Source organism: Neophocaena asiaeorientalis, unplaced genomic scaffold (genome assembly GCF_003031525.2).
Source record: "Neophocaena asiaeorientalis asiaeorientalis breed wild unplaced genomic scaffold, Neophocaena_asiaeorientalis_V1.1 scaffold1217, whole genome shotgun sequence".
Classification (NCBI taxonomy): domain Eukaryota; kingdom Metazoa; phylum Chordata; class Mammalia; order Artiodactyla; family Phocoenidae; genus Neophocaena; species Neophocaena asiaeorientalis.
Window position 1 is genome coordinate 63,106 of NW_020172265.1, and position 20,767 is coordinate 83,872.

The window sequence follows — 20,767 nt, forward strand, 5'->3', positions numbered from 1 at the left end:
TTAAGGAAGGTCTCTATTGAAGTTGAGTTGATGAGACACAAGAAAGCATCCATCCCTACATGGAGAGGAAACTGGGAAGATGAAGAAGGGAAATTTCCTGGGATGTTTTCCATTTCACTTCAGAAGCAGAGACTAATTGGACCGAAAGGGGCTTTAAAGACAGAACAGTTCCTGCTCTTTCTTTAATACAAGAGGAAACTGCAACCCAGAGGGTCGCTTTGCTTCCCAAGAGTACAAGGTCACAGAGTAGCCTGGTCTAGGCCTCTTAATCTCCAGAGTCCTTCAGCTTTGTCTTCAATATGTGATTTTGACACTTTATGTAAAATGTAACACCCACAAAAGATTCATATATATTCCAACATAAGTATAAAATGTATTATAAAACTATGTATGACTTTTGAATTAGGCATCAGTGTCTCTCCCCGCCCTCCCCATCAATATGGATGATTGGAATTTGACTACATTATGAGTTTTCACAGAATGGCTTTACGAGGAAGGCTAGAACTCTAGCAATTAAACTTCAAAAAATATTGTATCTTAATGGTCTTATCTCAGAATGAGGATAATAATTATTATCTCATTCAACAGGATGCCATAAAGACTAAATATTTAATGGTAATACATTCTAAATGCCACATAAACAAATACCATAGCGATACATACAGTAACTTCTGGCAGGTTAACATTATAGCAGGTTAATATTACACAGAACTCATTGAAAAGAGCCCAAGTAACACACAGAACATTTAGACATCTGACTGTTTCCAATCAAGAGAGCAAGATGTGGGACTTCCCTGGTGGTCCAGTGGTTGGGACTCCTTGCTCCCAATGCAGGGGGCATGGGTTCAATCCCTGGTCAGGGAACTAAGATCCCACATGGCACAGCCAAAAAATTTTAAAAATAAAATAAACCATCTATAGATTCCAAATAATCAAAAAACATTTTTTAAAGAGAGAGCAAGATTTAAACTGATAAACATAAATTTAATCAAGACATCCCAATTCTTAAAAATCCCTGTGGTATTATGCAAATCTACCACCAAGGAATCTAAGACCTTTGAGGGAAAAAAAGGACAACGGGATGGAAGTTAAAAGAAACTCAGGGGCTTCCCTGGTGGCACAGTGGGTGAGAGTCCGCCTGCCGATGCAGGGGACACGGGTTCATGCCCCGGTCCGGGAAGATCCCACATGCCACGGAGCGGCTGGGCCCGTGAGCCACGGCCACTGAGCCTGTGCGTCCGAAGCCTGTGCTCCGCAACGGCAGAGGCCACAACAGTGAGAGGCCCGCGTACCGCAAAAAAACAAAACAAACAAACAAACAAAAAAAAGAAACTCAGGAGATCTTGAAAATACTTTAAAATTATTAAAATAAAATAGGGCAACCATAATAAGAGGAAAATAACATGGACATTTTATACATTTTGAACCTGTTCCAATAGGTACTATATTATTCATTTTTATATACGATTTCTGCTTGCTAAGAAACCTCTCAGAATCTGTCTTTTGTTACAATGAATTATAAATATTATTTGCTAAGAAACATTACCTTCTGCCCTATCTACATCTACATTCTTTATCCAAAGTGCTCCAAGAACAAACTTGATTCCAAAAGGCTTCACTATTTTAAATGTTTGGGTAAATTTTATTTCCCTTGCCTGGGAAAGTTGAGGTAGCCCCAGGCAAAAGTCCCTCCATAGCACAGCTCAGCCCAGGGTTTCCATCATGTCAGAAATAGGCTTCGGGACCCCTTTACTGTAGTTCAGCTCCCTGAATTTTAATAAACCAGAGAGCAGTACTAAGACCCTTTGGTTCTTTTATCAATTCCTAGGGCTTCTTTGAAAAATCTCTATTTCTACTGTGCTATAGCTTCTTAAAAATTGCCTCTTTTCAACTAACCCATTTCCTCTTTTTCTAGTTACAGCAGTAACAATTTGCAGATGAAACTATAAGTCAAAAGAAAAGACCTACAGAAGCAAATTCATGAATATCAGAATTTCATATAAAGATAAACTGTGGTTAGAAAACAGACGATAACAGTATTAGTCTAGATAACTAAGATAATGTGGTGTAAACTAATCTGCCTAGCAACCATCCAATGGCTTGGATGAAAATCAGTCAGCCATTCATTAATTTATGATGTTCCTACATTTATATACAGATACTAAGATAATAAGCTATATGAAAATTCCAGAGAAACAACATTTATGTTTACTTTCCTTGCCGGAAAATATAAAATACAAATGAATGCTGTTGAAATATTATATAAAACATGTTGGACTAAATCAGTAGCCTTCAAAATAAGTAATCCCTTCAAAAGGGAGCATCTTAAAACTTTTCAAGGAACACATAGTTTTGTAAGCACACGTAGTTTTACGGCAAAGTTAGTTTAAAGGAATTGATTTTGGGATGCTAAATATGCAAATTAACACCTTCACTAAAACTGTGAGAGTAGACATTTTCTCTCTTCAAGGAAAATAATCAAGGATGTAAGATTTCTGACATTTAAAGGAAAGTCTGTCATGCAGTTTTTTTAATGGATGATTATGGGTATCAAACAGTTATGCTGAATATTCTACTGAATATATTTAAAAGAACAATAGTTTTATTTTTAAATGTCAATATTCACAATATCCTCAAAATTATATCTTTTGCAAATGTTTAAACTTACTATTAAAAAGTTTTAGCTGTCACACTATGGAGAACAGTATGGAGGTTTCTTAAAAAACTAAAAATGGAACTACCATACAACCCAGCAATCCCACTAATGGGCATATACCCGAGAAAACCATAATTCGAAGAGTCATGTACCACAATGTTCACTACAGCTCTGTTTACAATAGCCAGGACATGGAAGCAACCTAAGTGTCCACTGACAGAAGAATGGATAAAGAAGATGTGGCACATATATACTATGGAATATTACTCAGCCATAAAAAGAAATGAAATTGAGTTATTTGTGGCGAGGTGGATGGACCTAGAGTCTGTCATACAGAATGAAGTAAGTCAGAAAGGGAAAAACAAATACCATATGCTAACACATATGTATGAAATCTAAAAAAATGTTACTGATGAACCTAGTGACAGGACAGGAATAAAGATGCAGACGTAGAGAACAGACTTGAGGACACAGAGGGGGAATGGGAAGCTGGGACGAAGTGAGAGAGTAACATTGACATATATACACTACCAAATGTAAAATTGATAGTTAGTGGGAAGTTGCTGCATAGCACAGGGAGATCAGCTCGGTGCTTTGTGACCACCTAGAGGGGTGGGATAAGGAGGGTGGGAGGGAGATGCAAGAGGGAGGAGATATGGCGGTATATGTATACGTATAGCTGATTCACTTTGTTATAAAGCAGAAACTAACACTACGTATAGCTGATTCACTTTGTTATAAAGCAGAAACTAACACACCATTGTAAAGCAATTATACTCCAATAAAGATGTTAAAAAAAAGTTTTGGCTGTCAATATAAAAATGTGCAAGGGATTAGACATTTCTTGATACTCATTAGAGAGATGGTGAGCAAAAAAGTTTGAAAGCCACTGGACTAAATCATGTCAAGGTTTCACTAACCTCTAGTATTCTGTCAAGATTCTAAATAAGGCTCTCTCTGTATAAGTCCTAGGCTATCTGGAGTGACATGGAAAGGTTGGGCCCATTAAAGAGCCCTTGGTAGAGAAGGTGAGATTTGAGCAGGGTTTTATGAATGGAAAACAGGGAACCTGAAGAACCTGGGAAAAGATGAAGAGGCCTCTGCAGGAGAGGGGAAGTGGACGTGCCCGGAGGGAAAATGGGAAGAGTGTGGGTTTTCAGGTCACAAGAAGCTTGAGTTCAAATTCAGGTTTTACTACATTTTGGCTGAGCTACTTTGAAGAAATCTTCATTTCTATTTTGATGATCAAACGAAGAGACAGAAAATAAATTTTTAAATTATAAACTAATAGCACATGTTAGTCATTAAACCCTTTCCACCAGAAACCATTGAGCAGTAGCAGTTTACACAATGGTCAAAAGCATGAGCTCTAGAACCAACAGCCCGTGTTAAGACAAAAACTGCCATTTCCTGGAGGAAGGATCTCAGCCAGGTTAACGAACCCTCTCTGTGCTCAATTAGCCTTACGCGTAAAATGGAAATAATTGAGGAACAGCCCACTTGAGAGGGTTATTGTGAGGATTAAGTGAGTTAGTGCATGTAAAGAGCTTAAAATCATGCTCAAAAGAATTATGTGGTTGCTTTATTATTGTTGGTGGTGGTATTCCTATTATTACTCCCTGATTCTCAATGTCAAACAGAGATCAAGAGATTACCAACCACTAACACGTATTTGTTGGATTAAGAATCTAAAAAGGGGTTGGGGTCTGGTGGGGAGGGAGGATAGGCAGGCCGCTAAGTCTGTAGGAGGGCTTTAACAATAAAGCCGCCAGTATGGCTCCCTGGTTTCTCCGGAAAAGTATGTGACAATGATCTAGTGAACTTCTCTGCTGTCGTAACTAACAAAGTAGCCTATATCTTTTCCCCTTGCTTAAAAGCCAAAACCCCAAAAGAACACATTGCAATTTATGCTACAAAGAATATCTTGATATAATCGGTAGGATTATATTTGGTAGTTAAGATGGCACATTTGTTAGAAATGATTCTGCAATATGGTAGGTACATTCTGTCCTTACCTAAGGGAGTTCTGACACTAAAGGACCAAAAGACCTCATTATAAAATACCCTTACCTATTATTAACATACCAACCACAGAACCAAAAGTAGCAATATGACACAAACCCTTTGAGCTCTGAATGTAATTTTTTAGTCATTATTGGAATAATTTTATTGGAATGCTTTTTAAATTACAGAAGTAATTCGTAGTTCCTCATTCACATTCTTTAAAATACATATATATATATTTATACACACACACACACACACACACACACACACACACACACACACACACACACACTTTTTAAAAAACAAAAAATTGGTTTTCCACCCCTGACTTTTCAAATCACATTCAGGACAAGATGCATTGCATAGTTTTTCAGAAATTATTTTAGAAGCTAGAAGTTTTGGCTAAAGTCTTGACCAAAATGTGGAAACACAAAGCTCAGAAATGTGTTATTTTAAGAAAAGCATTTAAAAGACCATGTTTTAACTTTTAAAAAGAAGTCCCAGAACTATAACTACAGGGCAATGTGCCAAATAGATTGTGCTGCTTTCCAATGTCATTTAAGCATTCTATCTGAGCTAAAACTCAGGATATGTTCAATATTCTGAGATTTTGTTAACAGGTAATATGTTCTGAGAAGCAGTAGATCGGCATTAGGAATTTTTAACTTACAAGTATGTCTGGCCAGTGAGTAGTTGGATCCACCACTAGTCAAACCAAATCCCTCAGGAATTTGACTAGAGCTTCGAGGTCTGGTCAGCAGTTTAGGAGGTTCAATTTCTGCACCAAATTCAGCTCCTATTACTCCTAGTAAAACAATAGCAGTAGCTTGCTTTCGTCTTTCCTCATAAGATGTGGAAATTTTTTTCATTTGTGGGACACTTGATAAGCAACCTGAAAACCAAAACATAAGAATAGAAATTAAAAGACTATCAGTACATATGATAAGAAACACATTCCAGATTGGTCACTCAGGAATGAACAGGCTTTTCAACAAATGACACTGGAACAACTGGTTTTCCATGTGCAAAAGAATGAAATTGGATGAAATGGTTAATGATGGCTAATGAGTACTAGGTTTTTGAGATGAAAAACTTATAAAATTACATTATGATATCTGCACAACTCCAAATATATTAAGAATCGCTGGATTCTACATTTTAAAGGATGAATTTTATGGACTATAAGTCATACCTAAATAAAGCTGTTTTTAAGAAAAAATTGCTAACTCATTTATTAATTTGCCCACTAACTTTACAAATATTTATCGAGCACCTACTCTGGGCCAGGGAATTGCAAACGGGAAAATAAGTAGTCCACAAAGGAGGAAATGCTGAATTTAAAACTCAAAAGATAAGTGGAAGTTTGCCAGGAAATAAGAGAGATGGACAACAAGATGAAGGCAAAGGATGAATATTTTGTCCAGATGGACCAGAATGCAGAAGCCCAATCCACCGTTTGAAGAAGTACTCACAACCTGGGCAAAGCTCAGTATAATTTCATATGCAGAAGAAATACCAGCATGACACCCAAAACATAATGGAGAACAATTTGAAATCTTTATTAAAGTATCAGTAACTAGGTAATGGGGAATCACATTCTTAACACACAACACTACTTCTTAAAATTTACTTTCCCAGCCTTTCTCTAAGGTAACTACACCTCATTCATTCTCCCAAATGCTCCCAAGATTTGGTCTTTTGCTCAGTCCTACCCTTTTCTAGTTCTACTTGTTTCTGTAAGTGGTCTATCTTTTATTTTTTTGTTTGACATTTATTATATGATATCACAAACATCAAAAGAATTACATTGAGAATATATAAAGAATATCATGAAATATACATGTATACAAGTAACTTTATAAAATCTTAATGTTTTCCATAGGTGCTTGCAGATTTTTAAAAGTAATTAATTAATGTGGATATAACTAAAGCCTACCATGGATTGTGTCTTGACTTTACTATGCCTCCCTCTTGCCCTAGAGGTCACCATGATCCTGACCTTATCAAATACTTTTAATCTATTATATCTATATCTATCTATTATATAACCATATCAACGTTAGCTGAAATGTATATTTTCTGGCCTTGAACTATGCTTGCATTCCAGGGGTAAACTCAGAGTACATGGATGAATGGAGATCAACAGATAGATAGGTAGGTAGGTAGGTAGGTAAATAGGCCAATAGACAGACTCTGAACTAAATTTGCTAATAGAGTTTTTTGGGTTTATGTCCGTAGGCAAGATTGAACTATGATTTTCTTTTCATGTACTATTCTTGTTGGGTCTTGGTAGCAATATAATACAAGCCTCCAAAACTGGGTTAACTTTCACTCCCCAATTCTTTGAAAACAGTTAAAGGATTCTTGAAGTTAGATGACAATTCTCCTCTAAAATGACCAGGGCCTGTGTCTCAGGACGCTCCCCTTCTCGAGTCAGGGAGCAGGGGATGCAGGGGCAGGGAAGGTGCAAGGGTGGAAGAAGGAATCTTTTTTTATTATGAATTCATTTTCTGTAATACTTAGTTATTTGGTTTGATTTTCTGTTTCTTCTTGAATCATTCTGGATAGCTTATAGCTTTAGAATTACCCATTTCATCTAAGTTTTTAAATGTATTGGTCTGAAGTTATTTAGAGTGTTCTCTATGATTTAAAAATCTCAATGGTATCAGTTGCTATGAATCCTTTTAAGTATTATTTCCTTGTGCCTTCTCTAATATTATTTTTCATGCCTTTCTTAATCAGTTTTTCTAGAAATATATATTTTATCAGATTTCCAAAAATACTGTGGTTTTGATCTTACTGTTTCAGCTTTCTATTTCACTAATTTCTGCTGTTATTTTTATCATTTCTCCCACTTCCTTTAGGTTTTCTCTCTGTTCTCTCTTTCTCTGCTTTATTTCTAGGTTCCCAGATTGAACACAGCTCACTTCTTTTCATTATTTTCTATTATGGTTAACAGTACAAGTCACATAGTGAGCACCCATTTTCCTCTACTCCTTTAATAATACAACCTCAGGGCTTCCCTGGTGGCGCAGTGGTTGAGAGTCCGCCTGCCAGTGCGGGGGACACGGGTTCGAGCCCTGGTCTGGGGGGATCCCACGTGCCGCGGAGCAACTGGGCCCGTGAGCCACAGCTGCTGAGCCTGCGCGTCTGGAGCCTGTGCTCCGCAACAAGAGGGGCCGCGATAGTGAGAGGCCCACGCACCGCGATGAAGAGTGGCGCCCGCTTGCCGCAACTAGAGGAAGCCCTCGCACGGAAACAGAGACCAAACGCAGCCAAAATAAATAAATTAATTAATAATTTAAAAAAAAAAAAATAATACAACCTCAATTTTAACCGAATAGCAATGTATTCATATTCTTTCCATGCCCTTCCAGGAACCGAGGAAGCCATAAACTAGCTCCTGGCCTTAAGCTCTATTCATTGCATATTTTAAGTCCTCTTTGCTCACAGGAGCCAAAGCCTGCTTCTGGAAAGCAACTATTGGTTTTAGTCCAGATCACTGCATGTCTATTCCATTACTTGTCCACAATGATATCTATCTTTCTTGAGCCTAGTTATGCCTTGTTGGTTTTCTATTTGTATATTTAATCCATCATAGCTATACATTTGGTACAGAGGGATTTCAAAAGTGAACTTCTGAAGCCATCTTGATTGGAGGTCAGCTTTCTGCTCTTTCTAATATTAACCCATCCAGCTTTTCTGGCTTCTTTCAATCCATTGTTCTATACATTAATTAAATCAATACAGTGAAGGGTCCTCAGAGCAGTATGCCAACCAAGAAATTAGCAGCAGGGGCCTCGGAATACTTTTAGATGTTTTATTTTGTCTCTTCGTTTGTTTCTTTTTTTCCTTTTGTCATTCTATACTACTGCAAGTAAGGCAGGGAATGACAAAAGGGGAAGCTAAATAGGTACTAAAACAAGAGGCCTTTGTACAGCAAGCTGAAGACTTTTAACTTTAGGCTAATGGAAAGCCACTGAACAATTCTGTATAAGCTGGTTACTTGAGATTTATTGTCAGAAAGCTCATGATAGCAGTAGTATGGGAGGGGGACTGTGAGGTAAAGCAAGACTGGTGTCAAGTAGAAGCAAAAGACGGCTCATGCGATGGTCAAGTGGTGACCGGTGGTGGAGCACCAGTGGTGGCAGAATTCACGATTCATTCCATCAGCTACTCAGTCATTCAGCATATAAGGACCAAAGATGGAGTGTGTGCATGGCATTATGCAAATATGAACTAATGAATTGATACGGGATGAATTAAGATGAATTAATAGGGATAAGAAAAGCAAAGTCCCTGTCCTCATTGTATTTAACGGCAACTAAACAGGAATTAGAAATGTAAAGGTGAAAAATCAATGAGAACTTTATGGTCTAAGAGAATAGTACGTGTAAGAACCTAAAACAAAGAATTTGTTGATTTCTATTGCAAGAGTAGGCCACGGGGCTGGAATGCTACGGGCAAGAAGGGAATGGTAGAACGGGAGGCGACAGTCAGGAAAGGGGCAAATCATAGATGACTCTACTGGTCATATTCGCATTGTTCAACCCTTTGAACAACGGAATCTAGGGTGTTAGAAAAACACTCTGAACGTGTATGAAGAATGCTGGAAATGAGATGAGCAATAAACAGGGTATTGTAGAAATGAAAGTGAGAGATTCAGGTTGGTTTGGTGTTGGGATGTTAAATAGGAGATGCAGAGAAGTGGATGGCTTCCAGATCCTGGTGAGGTCTGGGTAGTTGATAGAAACACTACAGAAAGATATTTGGTGGTGTCATGCTCTGAATCCTTTAAAAAATCCTCATTAACTAAAACAAAAGTAAAACAAAATTTTTAAAACCCTTGCAAGAGAGGTAGGTCTGGCCCTTCCAGAAGCCAAATTAAAAAACAAAAACCTAGAGCACAAGGCTTCTTAGTATACTTAAATTCCATTTATTTAGCTGTGCTGAGAGACAGAATAGGATGTGGGCAAGAGGACCCAGCTGAATCTAAGAAATGAAAATGGAAAGATATTACAAAGATGTTAAGAGTTGGAAAGGAATCACTGAGTAAAAAAGTGGCATTAAAGCACTTAAGGAAAAATGGGAGATTAGTTATCTAGGAAGCTGAGGTGGTAACATCAAAGAGTAGTTACCGTTTATTTGGATTCCAAGAAAATTTTGGTGCGATTGAGAACGAAAAAGATTTGCTCTTGTTGTTGCTATAGTTTCTTAGCTTCTGCGTGTCACATTTTATTGTTTAAAAAAAAAAAGTTAGTTTAGGAAAATTGCCATTAGTTTTAAAGCATGTATAGAAAGACAAAATCTGAAATGAGACAACAGAAAATAGATCCATCTTTAAAAATATTCTAATTCTTTCATGTAAAATTTTAGCTATTATTTTCCTAATTTGCTTTATTGTGTTTGGTATATTTCAAATCACATGCAGACAACTTTCTAATAATGTTCCCCCAATGTTATAAAATTATTTTATAACTTCCAAAGTCATAAGTCATATTTCATGAATTAACATTTCTTGTAAAAAGCCTCAATTAAAATGTTTAAGAATATTTCAGTTACATAAGACATATCTTCCCATCTGATACCATAGTATGCCTTTCTGTCTCTTCACGGATATTTTTTCTAACTTTTTAAAGACAAAGAGGAAATGTTAGTAAAAGTATTGGCATGTACACGTGAGTACAGATTCAAAGTATGACACTGATCTGGGATAGTTTATAGTAACCGAAGGGGGAAAACACCCTAAAAGCTTAACCATACTAAAAAGGAAGAAAAATCAATAATCACTGCCTCTGTGTTTAGAAGGATGAAAATAGACCCTAATTCTAGACAAAGTGATATTTAACAGTTTGATAATCTATACCTCAGCACATGCATTTAAAACCAACTTTATTTCTGTACAGGAACAGACACAAGGAGTAAGAGCTCTGGGCGACTACATCTAGATTCATGTAGTACATATTTTATTCTTTACATAGTCTTCTTGAAACAGGAAGCCAACCAAGCTCCCCTCCCCCCTTGTCTCATCAAGAGCATGCTCCATAACAATAGTTCAAAGGAAAGCTCTATTCTGCAGTTGCACTGATTGTGCTGTCAGCTGACCTCTGCGGAGGGGAATTGCTAACCGCTGCCTTGCTCCTTAGCTGACAAATGAATGATCGCAGCTCCATCTATTTTCACTATGGCTGCCTCTAGCCCAGGTGCTCAGACAGAGAGCCCGGTGTGACATCTTAGATCAAGATGAATTGGCACAAACTCCTGATCCAAGATTGTTTTATACCATTTAATTTAGTTTCTTCCCCTGCTTGGATGAGCACAGCTCTGGTTATGGATTTCTATTCTAATGTACTGAAGCAGGCCCTGAAAGAAGCCAATGAAGCAGCTGCTGGAGCAAGGGACTGCAGGGATACTGATCAATAGGCAAGGCATTGACCCCAGCCGGTCAGCCTCTGCAACAGCCATGGTCGAAGGGGGAGGGGGCACGGAACACACATGGGCTGCTTCCAGTAGGAAATTAAACAACAGGGGCATTTGGAGAGCTCCACCTCCACCCTGGTCCCCCTCCTCCTCTATGTTCCTTTTGTTTAATTAACTCAATCTTGTCCTAACTCCCACTTCCTGGGAAGGAATTAAGACTTTAGGGAAGTTTTAATAATGTTCTTTAAAACTGCCATTTGTAAATTTTATTCTTAAGCTAATAGAAAGAATCATAACAGGTGCCCTCTGCTAAATGGCCAAAATATGAAATCTTAATTAGCTGTCAAGTACAGCTCTTGGTGTAACTTAAAGTTTGGCATGTGTACAAGCTCATAAGAACACTGTCCAACTGGCTATGAACACTACTGATGCTGAAATTCTATGGTACGTAATTTTTATCAGTGCTCAGGGCTGAAGAGATGATAGCTCTTTGTTAACATGGAAAGAAGTAAGAACAAGAAAAGGATCCCCTAAAAGGACACTGACTGATTAGTAAATGTATAAGGTGACAGATGCCCATCCCTGCTACTATTCTAACAACAACACAGCAATTTCTGATTCTTTATTTTTTTTCAAATTTGGAAACATTTAAAATTATTGGCTTCTTCTGTGTTTTCTCCTAAATAATACAAGGTATACACAATTAGCTGCAATGTTTTCCTACAAATAAACTGACAACCAAATAGGAGATTCTGAGATATTAAAAATAAGATAATTCTGCAAAAGTAGATCTTTCTACAGTTTCATTCATCTCATGAAAATCTGGTGTTTTTTCACAGAGACATGCCTCCATTTAATCATGCTAAAGGGTGACACGGAGATCCATTTTCCTGACAGGACGGTTGATCACCCTATCACAGTAAGAAAATTAATACCTTCAACTAGCCCTGTGTGGAAAACAGAAGCTACCTGCAATGGTAAAGGACATAAATGTTCTAAATTTGAAGTTGCAGACAGAATACTTGTTCTGTGTGAAAATAATGTTTCCTCATTATTGGGTTACTTTAAACAAAATATGAGCCTTTGATTTTATTAAAACAACCATTTAATTCATACAGTGTTCCTCAAAAGTACATAATTGTCTTTAGATTTAGCATAAATGACCCTAGCTTTCCAGGAGCAGGAGTAAATCCTTTACTTACAGCCTAACTAGATCACAGGTAAAATGTTTGAGAAGTTTAAGCTATTTAAAGGGCTGCGAGATATTGATTACTTCATTTAAAAAGCAGTCAGAGAGTGCAACCAAGAGGTCAAGATAAATTTAACAGTTTGAAGCACTTTACTAAATAACTCTAAAGATCATGTTAATTGGCTTTGTGCAGTTCCAGGGTAAAATTAATTTTATCCTAGCTTACAATAAAAGGATTAAAAGACATATTAAGTTCTTCAGTTTTAACTGGAATAGGAATCAATGGATTTGAATTAAGGCTAAGGGCGGTTTTATGAGAGATGGCCTACCAGCAGATACTTTATATCTGCTATTAGCCATATATTGATGGAGCTCTGTTATTGTATTAGGTATTAAAACCTTAGAGAAGAATATTCCACCAATTACTACTCTGAGAATATACTTTAAGAATTGGGTGATTTGACCTGGAAATATTGCCATCAAAAATTGGATTCTTTGTTTAGGATTCAGTATCAGAATGCTTTTTATAGCTGACTTATCTGTTACAATGTCTATAATTCTAGTAAAAATTAATGAAATGATGTAAAGTCCATCACAATTCACTTCGAGATTATAACTATATTTAAAACTGTATTACAAGCATTATCATTAGGGTTTTTAAAACCAAAACATTACATTCAGATTAATTTTAGCACACCAACTTTATGCTAGAAATTCCTGGCAATAATAGAGTCCAAGAGACACTCATAATGATACAAATATTTCCTGCATTTGACATAAATTTCAATATACTCTAAAACATCACTCTCAAAATTCAGAAATGTCTATTTATTATAGTAAAATGGAAGTACAATTTTAAATGCTTTTTCTTCACTCTTTCATTATTTAACAATATGTTTTGGAACTATATAATAGAAAAATAAATTGCTTTTACTATGAGCTGCCTAGCAAAGCAAAAAATACAATTCGTAGTTAATAGGTATATGTGTTAATATATTATTAAATAACTGGCTTTGTAAGACTTTATAGGAATGACTGGCAAAAAGTAAGTTGCAAGATCTCACAGCAGAAAACTATTCAAAGGGCAGCATGTAAAGACTACTTAAAATAATAATTTGGATTAAGCTAGAAAATAGTTTCTACTGTAGTTCTTTACAACTTTTATGTGCAGTAAAGTGTATCTGCTAATATTAGGTTATGATTAATTATTAAAGAACAAAAGTAAATTTAGCAAAGTGAATTTTGTTAACACAGGCAATTTTAAAGACAAGGGAACTTTCAGAATTAAGACACATGATTTACTATTTACAGTGTGAAGCTCTACAAATATTAGCCAATAAAAGTACAAAAAATTTCTTTCTTTTTTCAGACCAGTAAAATATTCTTCCAAATTTTCATTTTTATCTGTTTCTCTTTTCTCAGCCCCACTGACATTTTAAATGTGATGGGGTATTATCAGCAGATATTATGAAAAACATATATAAAATTGTATATTAGGTAAAGATGAGTTTAAATAGTACAGGACAGTGAAATATGTCAAATGAAAATATATTTTAATACATTTCGGAACTTAAACAACAGAAGTACCTAAAAGAAATTAGATCTTCAAATGTGAGTTGAGTTCTAATTGTTTCTTAGATGTACTTTAATAAAAATAATTTCTACTTACTTCTGACTGACTACTATCTAAATTAATATACCTAGTTGCCTAATGGAATATTAATTTATTTTTAAGATATGCCTTTTAAATAATTATACTGTGCTAATCAAAAACATTAATTTTACAAATACATATACACATTGGTGTACATAATTATATGCACACACATTAAGTATACAACATTCTTAGCTTTAGTGTCTTGATACCCTGAGCTAGAAGCGTATTTTTGAAATTTTAAAATCTATGTTTTAATCTATGTTTTAAATCATAATGAGAAAAATGTTGGCCCTCGGTGGCATTTTCACAGTTGTAAATAAATTGTTTCCACATGTTTAGCCGGAGCATTCCCCATACCTACTGGCTGCTACTCTTAGGGTTGCTTAAGACTGGATAAAGTACAATGCCATAAAAATGTCAAATTTTACTCCATATGTAATTGTAATCTTCCAAATAAGCTTCATTAACAATAGTTAAGGACTTCCCTGGTGGCACAGTGGTTAAGAATCCACCTGCCAATGCAAGGGACACGGGTTCGAGCCCTGGCCCAGGAAGATCCCACATGCCACGGAGCGACTAAGCCCGCACACCACAACTACTGAGCTTGCTCTCTAGAGCCCGTGAGCCACAACTACTGAGCCCCTGTGCCACAACTACTGAAGCCCACGCACCTAGACTCCGTGCTCCACAACAAAAGAAGCCACCGCAATGAGAAGCCTGTGCACTGCAGCAAAGAGTAGCCCCCTGCTCACCGCAACTTGAGAAAGCCCACTCACAGCCACGAAGACCCAATGCAGCCAAAAAAATAAATAAAAATAAATAAATGTATTTTAAAAAACACAATATTTAAAAAAAGGAAAAATCTTTTGATATTAATTTATTTTTAAGACAATTTGGTCTTAAAATGGTATAGTATTCCACTAATTAGATTTAAGTTTCCAATATACCACAGTTTTCAGTTGAATACTTCAAAGATGAATTTGTTAAATGGAAACATAAAAAGACATAGACTGGTGACAATCAGCATGTGAAAAAGAACTCAAAGATGTCACTCTCTTTGGTGGTGAATGCAGGTTTCATAAGCTCACAAAGAGAATCTGAAAATCCGTTGAAAACTTATGTAATTAAGTTCCTTTTCTTAAGCCACGTGCTTTTATATGAATATTATATTATTTTCACTTTTGTTGACACAACTTAGAACACTGAAAAATCTTCCATTTTTTACAAAATGTGGCAAATAAATTTTGATAATATGGAAAAACAATAAAATGGCAGATGGTTATATGACCAACATGTAAATTTCTACCTGTGTTTCTGATGTAAATAAAATAAAATAAAACATGGAAGTTTTTGAATCTTCCTCTCTACCTCCTTGGGAAAAATAGATGTACTGATTAAAAATGACAATCATGGGGAACTTCAACATTTATTTCTAAACTCTCATATTATTACCAAAGCTAGTATATGTTGTGTAGAATACTCTCACTCCGCCGTCAGCATAAGCGTTGCCTCCACTGCATTAAAAATATTTTTTAGTTGCTTTGTGACACATCTACCAGTGCTTTCCTCACACCTACTGACGGGGCACATGGAAGCGGCTCCCCAAACGTATGAGGCTTTTGCTGTTTTTGGTGCTGCTGCTCTATCCACACGCCACCGCCCCACCGCCCCGCACCCCGACTTGAAAACTGAAGTAAACAAACATGCTATTAATTTGTATGCATGCTCGATGGCCCCCTGCTGGACCATAATAGGTTCTGCAAATGCATACATCTTTCTACGGCTGCTGATTAAGCCATTTTAAAATAATGCCTCTCGCACACAGATGTATTATGTGTGTGTGTGTGTGTGTGTGTGTGCATTTCAGAAAATACCTCACATCTATTTTCTACAAAATCAGATAAAAGCAGAAGAAATGAACACTCCAAAATGATGCTCTTTTGCAAAGGGAATTTAATATTATCACTGTCTTAGGGGTATGTCAATTATTTTGAAAATTAGAAACCTTAAGCTTTAAGAGCAACTTGTATGTTTTTAGAGCAGTTCTTGTAACAATTTCTTATTCTTAACACAGACAAGTTCTACACCCATTTTCCACGATCTGCATTATCTTATTTTTCTCCTTATTCTCTACCTGACCATCAAAAAAATCCAATTTTTTCCTTTTCCTTTTCCTTTTAGTGTGAACATTCTCAGTTTGGAAGAAAACTGGATTTTAAAAATTCCAAATATCTATCTAAGGCATCTATGTAATCAGGACTCTTGTAGCTAATAATTATCAAGAATAATGTTCAATTCTTGGTTCACTTTACCTTTCAAGGGTGAATCCGAGATACAGGTCAAGTTTTAAAAACCACAAATTTTAACATTAAGAAGACCATTATTAGCTTTTTCATGAGGAAATAAATATTTCAGAAATAGTGGTTAGTGGCTTGTAAAATTATATAAATCTGAAAACATAGCAAATAATTCTCAATTTTTTTCATACAGTTAATGTTCAGAAAAAGGCAATTTCTGCAATGAGATTTACTTACAATACTGAAATAGACACGATGATGTGTTTCTTTAAAAGATCAAATGGAACACATGAGACTTAACATTTGGTGGACTCTTAGAATACACTCTATGAAGATTTTATACCTGTGCGTTACAGCACACGGAGAAATAAGCTGTTACACCTGAGGTCACTTTTATTCATAAAATGACAAATCATTTACTGGACTCGCTTGAGAAATATTTTCATCTAGGTAATTTCTATCAACTCAGTGATATAAAACCAGATGAAAAGGGATAACTGCCTTGTTCTACCCTTAAGAAGTTAACACGTACATCTGTTCATTTATAAGAAATATTTGTAGTATTCATAGTTTTGAATTAAATATACATTTGGTCACAATAATGAAACAATGACAGGTAACTGAAAGTTACCATTTTTTAAAATGTTTGTTTAAAGTAAATTTGAACTTCTAAGGGATTTCTTGCTTTTATTTTTCTCAGTAGGTTACTTTATAACATTTCTACAATTTTGAGAAATAATCTTCTTATTCACATGTTATTTTTTCTTCTGCCTTCTTCACTGTAAGTGTTAAGCAGGCATAATGAATGCATAGTCAGGGGTAACATAATATCTTGGGAATTAATGGCCACACCTTTGAAGTAACAGATCTAGGAAAAGTTGTGGTGGTTAAGCCAAAAGTAAAGTTTTATAGTAAAGACTTTAATAACCTAGTCCACATTTAGCAGAAATGTAGCAGAAATACAGAAGATTTTATCTTTTCTTAAAGCATCCTGTGTGTTAGTAAAATTTGATGTAGATTAACATACAATTCCTAACAACTAAATATCAAAAATTTAAGGAAAAATATTTTTAAATTTAAAGGAGAAATAAAATAAGAAGAGAAAGAGATAAGTAAAGAAATTTAAAGGAGAAATAAAAAGGTCAGAGACATCTTCGACTTTTAATTTACTAATCATATTAATAAGTGGTCAAAAAAGCAAAGCTTTGAAAAAGAAAAAAACAAATAAGCACAAGTTAACTAAGCATTTGTGCTAACAGTCTAAAAGCCATTGACAAAATAAGTCACAGCCTCAAACTGTTAAGAGTATACTCATTGTTAGCCCAAACCTACAGAAAAAGTAGACCATCTGTAGCCAAAGGAATACAGATGTGTACAAATGACATATTAGCCCATTTTTTTCAAGGAGATTTCTACTTCGCTTCAGAGAGCCTTGAAGAAAAAGAAAACCTGAATTGCTTAGATAGCTATAGAGGACTTTCATTTCTGATCTCTTTACACTTTTATGCTTTCATCATTTTTAAGCTACATATGAATTATGTGCCTTTTAAATTATTACAGACAATTTAAAAATTATTTTACATTTCCTCATTTTGTGACGGGGATAACTAGTCTATCAAATTGACTCTAGTTGTCATTTGGCAAATGCTTTGGTCACAGACCTTTTTTCTGTTTACATGATTTCTTTTATTATGTACCTTCTCAAATAAGCATGTAACTGTTTTATGTGATTTCCTATTAATTAGTTAATTCTACTTGTAATTTGGATCTGAGTTACCTATCTTGCACATATCAAACTAAAACAGCCTTTGAGCCTTGAATTTTTACAAAATCCTTCCAACGTTTAACTGAAAAGAGTTAAGCATATACACCTAGGCATCCCAGATATGGAAGTCATTGATTAGTTACAACTATGGATTGGGAAAAGCTACCACTCCTTAACTGAACACTGAGAGCAAAATTTAATGTTTACCTATGCATCTATGTGATCAGATACTCAGGTTTTTAAGATGTCATGCTATTTTAAAAGACTGGTTTTTAAAAAAATCTGCTCCTGTTTCATGACAATATATTATCATTTCCTCAAAATTCTGCCCGACTTGCTCAAATCATTAGGTTACTCAGGAGTTGTGAAGAGATAGCTTTATAATCTTCTCTTATCTTAATTCATCTTTTATTAAGACAGATACTTCCATATGTAAAAACCTAGAAAATACATGTATATTGATGTTTTAGGCTTACAATTTTTCTCAAATAAAACTGTTTCTCCTATCAGCAAAAGAAAAATTGAATAATTTTTCTAATATTTTATACAATGTTTTTGATTTCTACAAAATATTGTTATAATGACATAATTATATGCTACTACAATCACTTTCCAAATTCTTTTACAAAAACAGATAAACCATTAAGAATTTAAGGGGAAAAGAAAACACACCAGAAGTAGCATGTGTAAAACATCTCCTAGGTCCAAGATTAGATGACTGTTAGTGGGAAATTTCAGAATTTTAGAGGAAAAGGGGATCACAGAGCTCTTCAAACCGAACCTACCCATATTTTACAGATAAGGAAGGTCAAGTAGGTTAATTGTTCAAGTGACAAGGTGAAGGGCACAAAGAGAGTGGGCACTCACGGCAACATCATTCTAGCTCGAGCTCTAGAATCTTCAAAGACTGTTAAGTTAGCGTTTTCTTGCATAGAAACTAGTTAATATTTGACACCTACTCCAAGATAAATCTACATTAGGTATATTCAAATGCTGCATAATTCAAAACATTTCTTAAAAAATTAACAAGAAAACAATATTTATAATTAGAAAAAAAGTCAAAATAAGTTTTAGTCTATAGTATCTAATGATGCTATATTTATTTTCCACTGGGGCTAGTCTATAAAAAATGTAAAAAGTTGGGGGAAGCAATTCTATTAAGCGTATGGAGCAACTACATTGAATTGGATTTTATAAATATATATATATATATATATATGGCACATTGAAGCATACTGAAAAAATACAAAGTACTAAACAACTGTTACCCTGTTGAATAGCAGATTATTTTAATATTTGGTTTCTGAATAGTAATAATGTTTATGCTCAGTATATGGAGGAAAACACTAATTAAAAATATAACTTTAAGTTTTAGTTACCTCTACATAAGCCTCCATGTCAGTTAATGTCTACTATAAGCTCACGTGCACAGATATTTTCCAAACTCACATACTAAACGCCAAATATTGCAAATAAGTTCGTGATCATTTCCAAAGTCGTGTCGTGATATCAGAGAATAGCTTAGGGTCTCCATAAGGGTTAAGACAATCATTTTCTACTGCATACTAGTGCTATTCTAAGCCGATAGTGTGTTTAAATCCACACCAATGAAATCAATACAGCACTGTTCTATTCAAGGTGAGACCAAATAAACCTGTCTGAAGCTTTGAGAAATAGGCTTTGCAGTATACTTTGAGTGCTAAATGCCTTTCAGTCCAGAGATCTGTCATTAAGTAATCATTAGCCATCATTCACTCTTCCTAAAAAGCTTAACATCTAAACTTGTTCAGCATCCACTAAAGCATTAGTATAGACTACCAAGTAAGTACTCATTAGCACTCAGGGATGTCTCAACCACTCTGTTTAACCATGCATTGTCTTATCTAAAAATACTCCCAAATATTAATACATATTTACCATTAGATTAGAGGGCAATTTATTCAAATGATTAGTAAAAAGGACATCAATATAGTGATCAGCCTCTTTTGGATAACATGGCATAACCCACAGAGTTACTATCAATGCTTTCCTGTCTGATCTATCCAAATAAAATCTGATGTCTTTCCTAGCATTCAGCATCATATATAATTCACCATCACATAAAATTAAGTTAATCACAACAGAGAATTCATCAGGAAGTAATCTTGGCTTTGATCCTGAAAGTATTTTAAAATAATGCTTCTTTTATCAGTGTTATTCATATCTCTTTCAATATACGATCATCTCAATTGCAGACTATCAACTATAATGGGCCCTGCATTATTTTAGATATCATGAGGTAGAGATAAAATTAGGATATATTTATCTTCTTTCTATTACCTGAAAGATTGAGTAAATAATACAGAATGATATTATTTAGTAATGTTACTGGACTTTAGCGTAAATTTGATGGTCAGGGTAATTTTCTCTGTACTTATACAAGTTATTTCTTGTACGCTATTAAACTAATCCTCTCAATTTCAAGCTAATATTAATGAAAATGTCATTTCTGAAAGACATTAATTCATTCTCCTTTTTTAAAATAGCTCAAATAAAAATATATGGCCAGGGCTTCCCTGGTGGCGCAGGGGTTGGGAGTCCGCCTGCCGGTGCAGGGAGCGCAGGTTCGTGCCCCAGTCCGGGAGGATCCCACATGCCGTGGAGCGGCTGGGCCCGTGGGCTGTGGCCACTGAGCCTGCGCGTCCGGAGCCTGTGCTCCGCAACGGGCCAGGCCACAACGGTGAGAGGCCCGCGTACCGCAAAAAAAAAAAAAAAAAAAAAATATAATTTTTTTTGG

General features: G+C 35.4%; 1 protein-coding gene across 1 annotated transcript in view; it reads right to left on the minus strand.

Moving 5' to 3' along the window:
• The window catches only part of WDR7 (WD repeat domain 7), a gene marked incomplete at its 3' end in the record, with an annotated part of 264,187 nt that overhangs the window by 51,850 nt on the left and 191,570 nt on the right, over positions 1 to 20,767 (minus strand). Inside the window, exon 20 of the mRNA XM_024761840.1 lies at positions 5,334 to 5,555. Within this exon, the coding sequence (XP_024617608.1) occupies positions 5,334 to 5,555 (222 nt within the window). The remainder of the gene's footprint in view (positions 1 to 5,333; positions 5,556 to 20,767) is intronic.